General features: G+C 34.7%; 1 protein-coding gene across 1 annotated transcript in view; it reads right to left on the bottom strand.

The window, feature by feature from the left end:
- The window catches only part of CNGB3 (cyclic nucleotide gated channel subunit beta 3), a 141,270-nt gene that overhangs the window by 114,426 nt on the left and 14,451 nt on the right, over positions 1–12,393 (bottom strand). Inside the window, exon 3 of the mRNA XM_047728366.1 lies at positions 11,964–12,090. Coding sequence (XP_047584322.1) covers positions 11,964–12,090 — 127 coding nt within the window. The remainder of the gene's footprint in view (positions 1–11,963; positions 12,091–12,393) is intronic.

Raw genomic sequence — 12,393 nt, 5'->3', positions numbered from 1 at the left:
GCAGAGATGGTAAATTGATGACCTGTAGCTGTGTTTTTATGGCCTATAGTTCAAAAGAATTTCAATTTATTTTGGTAGTATTCAAGATACGGACTTCTAGAATTTGGGGTTTTCCTGAAAAAAAAAATCAGATGATACTGGCATCACAGGACCCACTTTTCCATATGGCAACTCTCAGATTGGCTTTTTGCAATAGGAAGAAACTCTAGTTGTACTTAAGTTCACCCCACTAACCCCTTCTCTCCTGTGTCTTTTTTCATTAGGCTTGCCCTGTTTTTTCCATCCCTGCAGTGTACTTTATTCATGATCTTGCTTGCTTAATGGTAATCAGAGTTTGTCCACTTGCAAATTTACTTTCTTTTTTTTTTTAACGATTTTATTTATTTATTTGTCAGAGAGAAAATATGAGTGGGGGGGCAGAGGAGAGGGAGAAGCAGGCTCCCTGCTGAGCAGGGAGCCCCACGTGGTACTCGATCCTAGAACCTCGGGATCATGACCTGAGCCAAAGGTGGTTGCCTAACCAACTGAGCCACCCAGGCATCCCCATTTGCAAATTTTCAAAAATTTCCATCAATGCTTCAGTTATCCTTTGGTTCCCTTCATTTTGCTAGATAAACATGAAGATTCACTTTTAAGAAGTCATAACTTAGGTGTCATAAGACAATATAAAATTGTCTGATTTTCTTTTTTCTATGCAAAGAAGAAGAAAGTAGACACAAGTTTTATCTGCTTTTCTATGGTATTGGGCAACTAATTTGTTGTCTCTCCATGATAAATAGTGAAATAGTTTAAAACAGGACCACAAACTGTATTTGTAGGCTTGTTATGTCTCAAGGCTATTATGCATACTCACAAAATTTTCATCTTGTCAGCTGATTCATGTCTAACCACCTATCAGTAAATTACTCTTGCTGTTTCTAATACTAGCCTGTTTCATCTTGGCATACCACATCTCATTTCTGGCACATTACTAATGACTCTAGAGTAGAAAGCATGTATGGAATCTCTAGCAAGTAATTTACCACCAAATATATACTTATATGTATTTGAATAATACATGCATAACATATGAATATTATTTATAATATATGCTTATATACACACTACTAATAATTACTTTTTTTTGAGGTAAAGATGGAACTTCAGATTGCACCATATGGACTATCAGGATCATTGTTTTACTCCTGGAATTACATGATATATTGGTTTACTCTATGCTATTAATTAAGTACATTATACTTCTGGTATACATTTTTAAAAGAGGAAAATGAAATTATAGTAGTGACACACTACTTGATATATCACAGAGATATCAAGTTGATTGGGCCATTGACAATCTTAAAGTATCTTAACACAAAACAGAATTTAAAAGCCTGCCATCAATCCCAAAATAAAATGATTAATTCCCCCAGAAAGTAGCAATGAGAATTTTCATATCTGGATATTTAGATTTTTTTCTTTTGTCTTTTGCTTCTGATCTTTTTTTTTTGCTTATGTTTTTTAAAAGACTGCAGTCCTTTTTTTAATGTAGTAAAATGTATCAAGCTCTTTCATTATTTCTGAATTTTTAATATTAGGACTTAATGTATGTTCCACATTATAGAGAAATTTTAACCTGTCTGCCTAGTACTTATATGTTTTAATTATTTTACATTTAAATCTCTGCTCTATTGAGAAGTTATCTTCATGTGTAGCATGAGGGACAGATCCTATTTTAGTTTTTTTTTTTTTATAAGTCTATCCAGTTACTCTAATATCACTTATTTGAATCTACCATTTTTGTGTTGAGTTTTGATGCTGGCTTTATCAGAGTACACATTTTATGTTAGTTCTATGGCTATATTTTCTATTCTATTCTATTCTATTTGTTTATTCATATGCCAATATCACACTTTTTTTTTTTTAATTACAGAGATTTTTAAATAGGTTTTAGTATCTGGTAGGACTAATACCACATCCATTACTATTATTTTTCAGGGTCTTTCTGGTCATTTTTGTTTATTTTTCCAAATGAACTTTATAAACACATTTTCTAGTTAAAAAAATAAAGAAAAAAGAAAAAGTCCAAAACAGAAAAGCAAAACAAAAAATACCTGACAGATTATTATTCAAGTTTGATATGCAGTGTTTTCATTGTTGTTCCTGAGTATTTTTTTTTCTCAAAGATTTATTTATGTATTTTAGAGGGAGGAGGGAGAGAGAGTTTTTTTTTTTTTTAAGACTTTTATTTATTTATTTGAGAGAGAGAGAGCAACAGTGAGGGAGAGAACACAAGCAGGGGGAGAAGCAGATGGAAAAGGAGAGGCAGACTCCCCACTGAGCAGGGAGGCTGACGTGGGCCTCAATTCCAGGACCCATGATCATGACCTGAGCCGAAGGCAGACACCCTGGGAGAGAGAGACTTAAGCAGACTCAGGCTGAGTCACCCAGGCACCCTGGGAGAGAGACTTAAGCAGACTCAGGCTGAGTCACCCAGGCACCCTGGGAGAGAGACTTAAGCAGACTCAGCTGAGTGCAGAGCCCATCACAAGGCTCAGTCTCACAAGCTTGAGATCATGTCTTCAACCAAAACCAAAAGTTGGTCACTTTAACTGACTATACTATTCAGGCATCCCATTCCTGAGTATTTTCTTATTTCACTCATGACTTATTTATTGACCTAGAGGTCACTTAAAAGTGTGTTTTATATTTTAATTATGTGATATTTTTCTCAAAATTTTAGTTTTTTAAAAAATTAACTTCTAACTTCATGACAATGTCATTAGAAAATAAATTCAATATGATATAAAATCTTTAAAATTTGTGAGTCTTACTTTATACTCTAGTGAAATGTTTCTCTATCCTGGATATATAATAGAATTACCTGAAGAGGTTTTCAGACATACTAATGCCTGGGACCCACTCCAGACCAAGGAAGTCAGAATTGTTGGGGGTAGAATGCAAACATTTGTATTTTTAAAGATCTCCTGGGAAATTTGGCAGTGTACCTTGGCATACTATATCATGAATTTTTGTAATGTTTTATGTAAGCTTAAAGCAATTGTATTCTTCAGTTTTTGAAGAAATATAGTTATTAAAGAATTTATATAAGGGTTTTCCAAATGTCCTTTAGATTTACTTTGTTAATTATGTTGTTCAAATACAGTATATCTTTAATAACTTTTAAAATATTTGCTCTATTAATAAACAAAGAGAAGTATTTTAAAGATTTTATTTATTTATTTGACAGAGAGAGATCACAAGTAGACAGAGAGGCAAGCAGAGAGAGAAAGGAGGAAGCAGGCTCCCTGCTGAGCAGAGAGCCCGATGCGGGACTCGATCCCAGGACCCTGAGATCATGACCTGAGCCGAAGGCAGCGGCTTAACCCACTGAGCCACCCAGGCGCCCTAAAGAGAAGTATTTTAAAATAACTTTCTCTAGGAGTATGGAATTATCAATTTCATTTGGTAATTAGCAGAACTGTTTGTGTGCTTTCTCTTTCTCTCTCTCATCTACTATCTTTGGTACTAAAACCATATAAATATAGCATACGGAGGTTAAATACTCCACTTTAACTAATTTAGGTTTTTTCAAAGGCATTTTAACATGTTAATTAAGAATTCCTAAAATTAGTCAAACTTTTAATTTTCTTGTATGCCAATCACCTCACTGTAGAGGGGATAGTTAATTCTATCTCAATTTTTTTACCCCCAATTTAGACATTATTGTGATTAATTTATGGTATAATTTTTTTTTCTATTTATTCATATGCTTGCATTTTCTTTGCTCACTTCTTGAATCTCTGTGCTGGATTGTTTATTTTCAGTCAATAGTATTTCTGTTCCTTTTTACACTCTCCCATGTCACTAAGAGTGGCTGAAAGCCTGAGAAACTTATTTTTGAGAATCCCTTGTCAGGTGGATTCTGATGTACTATATGGTTACTAACATAACACAATTAAAAAAAAATAATGTCAGCCACCACTGTCAATTACTGATTTTTTCTACTCATCATGCAATGTGCTAAGTGTTTTACACTCACTATTGCTTTGAATTCTCTCAACAATCCTGTAAGGTTGATATTGTTAGGATGTTCTAAAGTTACCTGACTGGTTTCCCAGGATTGGAGTCTGGAATGGTATGAAAACAAGGCTGATGCCCTTATTTTACTATATTCACAATGTATAACACATTGGCAAAAAAAGATTATAACACTCCTGAAATCATACCTATTTCAGTTAATAATGTGGAATATTCAACTAAACTTTTGCTCCTGACTTTGGAACCCAGACTTCTGTGTGCCTTTTGTTTTTAAAAGGAAACTGTATTTTTAAATACCAAATAACAGAGATGAAAATAAATATTTGGGGAACATTAAAAAAATGAATAACAATGGGCACTAAATTTCTTATTATCAGGTATATTTAAAGGAAGCATTTAAATAACGATTAGAATGTGTGTATAAATGTGAAAAAACAAAAATGTCCAGAAAAAAAAAAATCAGAGCATACTTCCCCAGAACCAACAGCTGCTTCTTGAACCTTGTTCAAACTCCATATTCTACTGCTAGTCTCCAGTTTTCAATTCACGGGGAAGCTGTGGCTGCTGCTTTCTGCATTTACCTAATTTCTGGGTTGCGATCTCCACCTTTGCCCTTTGCTCCCCCACTCTTTCTTTCTTCCTTTCTTTCTTTCTTTCTTTCTTTCTTTCCTTTTTTTTAAAAAATTTTTTAAGATTTTATTTGTTTATTTGACAGACAGAGATCACAAGTAGGCAGAGAGGCAGGCAGAGAGAGAAGGGGGGGAAGTAGGCTCCCTGCTGAGCATAGAGCCCGATGTGGGGCTCGATCCCAGGACCCTGAGATCATGACCTGAGCTGAAGGCAGAAAGAGGCTTTAACCCACTGAGGCACACAGGTGCCCCTCTTTTTTTTTTTTTTTTAAGATTTTATTTATTTATTTGTCAGAGAGAGAGAGAGTACGAGCACAGGCTGACAGAGTGGCAGGCAAAGGCAGAGGGAGAAGCAGGCTCCCTGCTGAGTAAGGAGCCCAATGTGGGACTCGATCCCAGGATGCAAGGATCATGACCTGAGCTGAAGGCAGCTGCTTAAGCAACTGAGCCACTCAGGCGTCCCTCCCACTCTTTCTTACAGCAATTTTTATCCTACCACATTCTTTGTATTTAATTTCTTTCTTCTTGAAATATTTAGAATAAACTATTTTTTTTCCCTGACTGTTCTTTGACTAATCCAATTTGAGTCTTTCCTTCTTAGATCATTTTTCTTTTCTCTGCAGTATACATTAAAATTTTTCTAAACTCCCTTCATTTTGTTGGACTGAAAATATCTATAGTTTCCCTTATTTTTGAATAATTTGCCAGGTATAGAATTCTAGGTTGGTAATTACTTTTAGAATCTTGATAAAGTCATTTTACTGTCTATTGGTTTCTATTGTTACTGTCAATGTCAGAAGTCAGATATTAGTTTACTTCTCCTATTTTAGGTAGTCTATATTGTCTTTCTGGCTAAGTTAAAATTTTTTTTTTCTTTTGCACTTTTAACTTTTACTAGAATATATTTAGGATTAACTGATTTTATTTATTTTTAAAAAAATTTAAAAAGATTTTATTTATTTATTTGTCAGAGAGGAGAACACAAGTAGACAGAGAGGCAGGCAGAGAGAGAGGGGGAAGTGGTCTCCCTGCTGATGATCCCAGGACCCTGAGATCATGACCTGAGCTGAAGACAGAGACTTAACCCACTAATGGTGGGTAGTGCCCCTAACTAATTTTATTTATGCTGATTTGTATTCATTTGGTTTACAGAATCTGAGCATTACCATCTTCCATTAATTGTATTTTCTCTTTCAATATTGATTCTCTACCATTTGATTTATTTTCTCCTAGAATTCTGATTATATGCATTTTGTGCCTCCTCACACTCTCCTCCCTGCTTCTTACTCTCTCTCTCATATTTTTCCATCTTTTTCTCTCCATGGTACAATTCTGGGTGATTTCCCCAAATCTATCATCGACTTTACTGAGACTTCAACTCTGTCTAATTATCCAATTGGCCCAATGACTTCCTAACTTTAGGGATTATATTTTTTATTTCTATAGTTCAATTGCAGAAATGCCTTGTCTTTTCTAACAATTTCTTGTTCCCTTGTCTTACTTTCAATCTTTTTTTCCATTCCTTTAAATGTATTACTTTTAAAAGATTTATTTATTTATTTTAGAAAGAGATAGAGAGTGGGGGAAGGGGCAGAGGTAGAGAGAGAAGCGGATTCCCTACTGTGCTCAGAGCCCAGTTTGGGGCTTGATCTCATGACCCATGAGATCATGACCAGAGCAGGAACCAAGAGTGGGATGCTCAACTGACTAAGCCACCCAGGCACCCCAATATACTTATTTTATGTGCTGTTTTTGATCATTTTACCCTTTCCAGATATTAAGAGTCTAATATTGAAGTTTATTGTTTCTGCTATATTGTTCACAATGATTTGTTTCCTGATGTATCTAGTAATTTTTGATTGTGAATTCTTGTTCATTAGAACTTTATCTGTGTGCATACTTTGAGACATGGTTTTAAAGACTTTTTCTTCCCAAATTTTGTTGTTGTTTTTGGCAGACATCTCAGTTCTCAAACTCAACCATTTTTTTTAAAGATTTTATTTATTTATTTGACAGACAGAGATCACAAGTAGATGGAGAGGCAGGCGGAGAGAGAGGAAGGGAAGCAGGCTCCCCGCTGAGCAGAGAGCCCAATGTGGGGCTCAATCCCAGGACCCCAGGATCATGACCCAAGCTGAAGGCAGAGGCTTTAACCCACTGAGCCACCCAGGCGCCCCCAAACCTAACCATTTAAAATATTTTATTTTAGCCTCAGTCTTTCTTACTAGGATACAAATGTCATGGGAATTCTGGTTCCAGATTTATTTGAATAATGCTTATGACTAAGAATTCTTTTTCTTTCCTTCCCTTTCTTTCTCTTCCTTCCCTTCCCTTTTGTCCCTGCTCCTTTCTTCTCTACTTTCCTCTTCTTTTTTCTCTCTTTTCCTCTCCCCATTTCAAATTTCTTTCCTTTTTATCCACTCAGAGCCAGGACATAGACAAAGACTATTTCTCTCTAGAGGATAGTTTACCTTCCAGTGAGTTACACTTTAGAATTCTAGTTTTATGGAGGAGTCTCCAACCTGTCCTCATATATAGTTTAACCCTAGGTTTTGTGTCATCGATCACACATTTTAACTCAGATCTAGGCCATAAAAGTTTGGAATAAATTCTCAGAGCAAACACCAATTCGTGAATCTTTCTAACAATAGAATTACTTCCCACCAGCTCAGGCATGCATTCAAATGTAGATTTTATATTTTATCTAGTATTTTTAATTATGTTCTCTCCAAAGAATTTTCTATAAATGTTTAGTCTGCCATATTGCTAGAAATACAGGCTAGCAATCATTATTAAAAATGACGCCATTATTAAAAGCAGATGCCAATCTGTTGTTAAAAGTGTTTTCAATGCCTAATTATAAAGGTATTGGTTACCACAGAGGAAAATTTTAATTTGGGGCTAAAAGTAACAGTTTATCCTTTTTATTATGCATTACATAAAATTGGTAAATATGTAACTGATTTCCTTTTTCACAAGCTTTTAAATTATTCAAGTATAAATTGTATTTTATTTTAGTTAAAATTGAGAGCTGACATCCTTTTCTATTTCAACTATAAAATCACATATGGATTTTTAAGCAACTTTACTGCAGTGATTCTTGCTTTTTCTAGCTACAAGACAATAAACGGCAGTGTTTATGAGTGCTGATAAGATTCAGAATTCTATTCTGTCCTCATTGTTCCTGCTGTGAAATGATTGCCTATTTTAAAACCACCCAAATAGAGACTGATTGCTATTATGAACAAAGAAGACTATTCATAGAAATAACCTTCCTTCTTGGCATTATGGGTAGCAATGGTGATGAAAAGTCATATACTATACTGTAAAAGTCAGTCTTGCAGTGCACCCCAGTCACGGGCACTGAACGTTTCACTCACTTGCTTGTTCATCATTTAACCACTTAACCTATCAGGCATTCAACTCTGTCTCCTTTTCCAGACATAGCTATTTGATGTTTCCAGGCAAAACACATCTTCTTTTGCTTGCTATTCATTAGTGTCCATCAAAATATACTTTTTTATATTAAAAAATAAGAATGTGCTGAGATGGAATGTCAGAAACAGGCCATTTTTCTTGGTAATGGACAAATAGCATCAATGGGACCTTCCAGGGGTGAACCCCATGTCTTTCAGATGTTAAATGATTCATCTGACAAGATAATGAATTGGTTGCTTTTTTTTCAGGGAAGATTTGCAAAGAATTTCTTTTCCCTGGATAAACAATTTAGAAAATGTTGTGAAAGGTTATAAAAAGAAAGGATAAAGAAAGAAAGCTAGTTTAATACAAATGTATTCTAGTCAGAACTGTGGACATATAATACTCGGATATCTTGAAGAATATCTCCTCCTGGGCTGACATGTATTTGAGATAAATATTATTCCTGCAGCTAGAAAATTAGTTTTAAGCTTTATTTAGAATCTTATTGAAGACTGGATGAAAAAAAATCACAGAAGTGATTTTTATTTTATGAATTTATATCTTTATAATAATAACATAAACTGTACTCACCTTTTTCTGTGTTTATATAAATAGCTAAGTAGACATAATATCAGAATTCGGATTAAACATAAATCTATACTCCTTTATTCTTAGAAAACAATATAAAAAAATAAAAAAAAATAAAAAAAAATAAAAAAAAAGAAAACAATATCTGAGACAGGGAACATTACAGAGGCTCTATGTTAAAGAGTTTGGGATATGGTGATGTCTTAGTTCAAGCTGCTGTAACAAAAGTATTAGGGACTGGTTAGTATGTAAACAACAGAAATTTATTTTTTTACAGATCTGGGGACTGAAAATCCATCATCAGCTTGCCAGAGTAGTTGGGTTATGTTTAGAAATCTCTTCCAGTTTGCAGGCTGAGGACTTCTTGCCCTCGGACTAAAACTGAAACATTGGTTCTTTCTGGGTCTTAAGTCTGCCAGTTTTTAGACTGGAACTACACCAACAATTTTGGTTCTTAGGCCTTCATATTCAGACTAGAGCTATACTATTGCCTCCCTTTGGCCTCTAGCTTTGCTGACTGAAGATATTGGGACTGCTCAGCCTTCATAATTATGTGATCCAATTCTTTACAATAAATCTGTTATATAATATATCCACAGATTTACTATATACACTGTAGTAAATATAGTACAGTATATATATACTGTTAGTTCTCTTGGTATCCACCTCTGACCATCTTCTGAATGTGACAAAAATTAAAGGTATAATCAATAATATCAAACTGTGCTTCACACACAGAGACAACAAAATCCACAACATGCATTTTCCTCAATATTTATTGATCAGCCTAGACACATAATCCCTATTCAATATGGGGCTTAAGGTAGAAGATAATGTAAATAAACTTGGAGCAATAAATCCACTTTTTAATTTATTTATTAATAATCTAATTTTTTGCAAATTCAAAAATTGAGGTGAGAAGCAGTCACTCACAAGCATTCTTTGCCTGTAATCAATCAAATCCTTAATGTTTTTCTAGGAAAAAAAAACTGATTTTTGATAACTGCAAATACCAAAATGATCTTTACTCATTGAGAGTACTGTGAAATAACACTATCAATTGGAAGTCATTTTATAATTGATAATTTCTTTTTTTTTAAAGATTTTATTTATTTATTTGACAGACCGAGATCACAAGTAGGCAGAAAAGCAGGCAGAGAGAGAGGAGGAAGCAAGCTCCCTGCTGAATGGAGAGCCCAATGCGGGTCTCGATCCCAGGCCCCTGGGATCATGACCTGAGCTGAAGGCAGAGACTTTAACCCACTGAACCACCCAGGCGCCCTATAATTGATATTTTCTAGTGATGTACAAAAACCCTGTTGTCTAGGATTCTAGATGTGGTACTATTAATGCCAATGAAATTGAAATAGGAAGTCTTTGGAAAGTTGTACATGGTATTTGGATGTTAGGATTCCCATAATATTAGTCAAAAGTGACAATGGAACTTTTAGTGACCCATTAAAGTTGCTCCTTCAGTGCAGCTGGTTTTCACTCATTCCTGAGGAAAAGTGTGACCAGCCATCTAACAACAAAGAAAGAGTTTTAAGCTAATTTGGATTTACTCAGTTTGTCAATAATTCTCAAGGCACTTTGCTGCCTATATTGCAGAAAGAACAATCAATTATTCCAGAAAAAATAAAAATCAATTCACAGGTACAAGAGACTGAATTAGGGCCACTGTGACCAGAGTAGAAGGATAGGAAAGTAGGGGAAGACACAGACCAGGCATGGTATTAGGGATCATTCAAGGAGTTTTCTGTTTTTGAGATACACTGATTGACCCACTTTCTGGGTAACTGAAAGTTTTCCATTTTCATATTTTAGAAGAGTACAATACTAGAAATGGATTTGGTTTAAGAGCAATATATCCCTAAAATGTTAGCTATGGCTTCCACTTCAGTCCTTTGAAAACATGTCTATCACCATTGGTTATTACAAAAAATTAAGTATACTAAAATAAATACCAGAAGGAGAGATTGGTTCAGGAGGTTAAGCTGTTGATTGAAATAAGTGTATTCATGAGAGGGAGGAAAAAGTTCCACTGAGGAATTTGAGTCTTGTGCAGTCCAATCTTGCCTGAGCTGACCCTATTACTACTATAGGCAAGCTAATTAACCTCCTTGTGCCTTGACTGCTTATCTGTAAAATGAAGATAATAATGACCCACTAAAAGAACTGCAAATCATTCTATAAACACCAACAGTTATAAAAATAATATAAATAATTACTTAGCTCAGTTGTAAGATTTTAGTCTTTAACCCAGAGTTTAAACATCTCTCGGCCTAAATAGTATGTCAGGTTTAATTTTTGTCAAACAGCTTTTTATGTATATGCATGTGATAGAGTGAACTCATATTTAATTCCATATATAGCCAAATTTGTGTTTATTGAAAGTGTACCTTCTCTTTCTGATTCCTGTTGTTCAGTCTGCAATACATTGTGTCCTATATTGTCACTGTAACTCCTATTGGCAGCACATGGTTTAACACAGTGTAGGAGCTGTTGAGAAAGAAGTAGGGAGGGGGATTTAGGGGGAGGAAAAGGCACTTCTAATTTCTTTTTAAATGACAAGTCTTCTTGCCTGTTAAATAAGAGTATGCTTTTATTATTCCATAAGCCTATTGCAATTATATTAACTATAATTAAGCAATTCAAATTGGATCAGCAGGCACATAATAGCATGCCAAGAAGTGGCAAAATGAAGGGGCTCCTAGTTGTGTTTTATTGTGGATTCACTTATTCACATTGAAATTGTCATCTCTTTTGTGGTATTTCCAATAATTTTGTGGGAAGTGTTTATAAAACTGTATTTCTTCAGTGGCATAAAGATTACCTGTTACTGTAATTATTCTTGGTTATCATGCTACACTTTCTTTAGCAGATAAAAGGAAATAACAACTAAACTATAAAATATTTACAGAATTGGATTGGCTGTTTCTTTGTGAACTTGGAAAAGAATCATATATTTTGTTCAATCTCTTTTTAAAAATTCATGTCTAGTAAATATGTAGGCTGTTTCCTTGATGATATTAATGACTCAGACGTGTGACTGCCATGTTTTTGCTGGTGTGATCTGGCCTATAGCTAAATGGTTGTCTAGAGATCCTGGTTAGTGACCAGGACTAGTTAGTAAGGGACAGTTAACTGGACAGAAACAACCTTTAACTTTCAGCCAGTTCTTCTGTTTTATGTGACTACTGTTGTCCTAACCTTTGTTCAGCTAAAGTGGGGAATACACATTTGATTTCTTCACTGAAGCCTGAGCAATATATCTAACATGTAATGTGAGTTTTATTCAGTTCTCACCTGACTAAGTCTTCTTTCCCAGTCTCCATTTCTTTCTGCTCTGGTGTTGCTCCCTTTGATTCTGTTACATTTTGATGGTCAGGGCTTGGGGTCAGATCTTTGAGTGAATTTTTCTTGGAGATTTTATCTGTGGAAAGGAAACAACATTTAGACAGAAGAATATATGCTACTCTTGATAAGTCATATTGGACAGTATAAATTACAAAAATGCTTATTGTTTCTCCAAAATAGTCATAGGAATGCTTCCCCTAGGATTCCTGCTAAACAAAGTGGGACCTCCTGTAGGTGAAGTTAACTTGTAGATACCTTCAGGCTGATAAAAAGTATACTTAGAGTTGGTGTATTATGCAGCAAAAGGTTCATTTAGTATATTTCTCTTTGAAACTGGCTAAACTGAGATTAATATGGAATAATCATTCAAAAGGCATTT

Source organism: Lutra lutra, chromosome 4, assembly GCF_902655055.1.
Source record: "Lutra lutra chromosome 4, mLutLut1.2, whole genome shotgun sequence".
NCBI lineage: Eukaryota > Metazoa > Chordata > Mammalia > Carnivora > Mustelidae > Lutra > Lutra lutra.
This window is presented reverse-complemented; position numbering and strand designations above follow the sequence as displayed.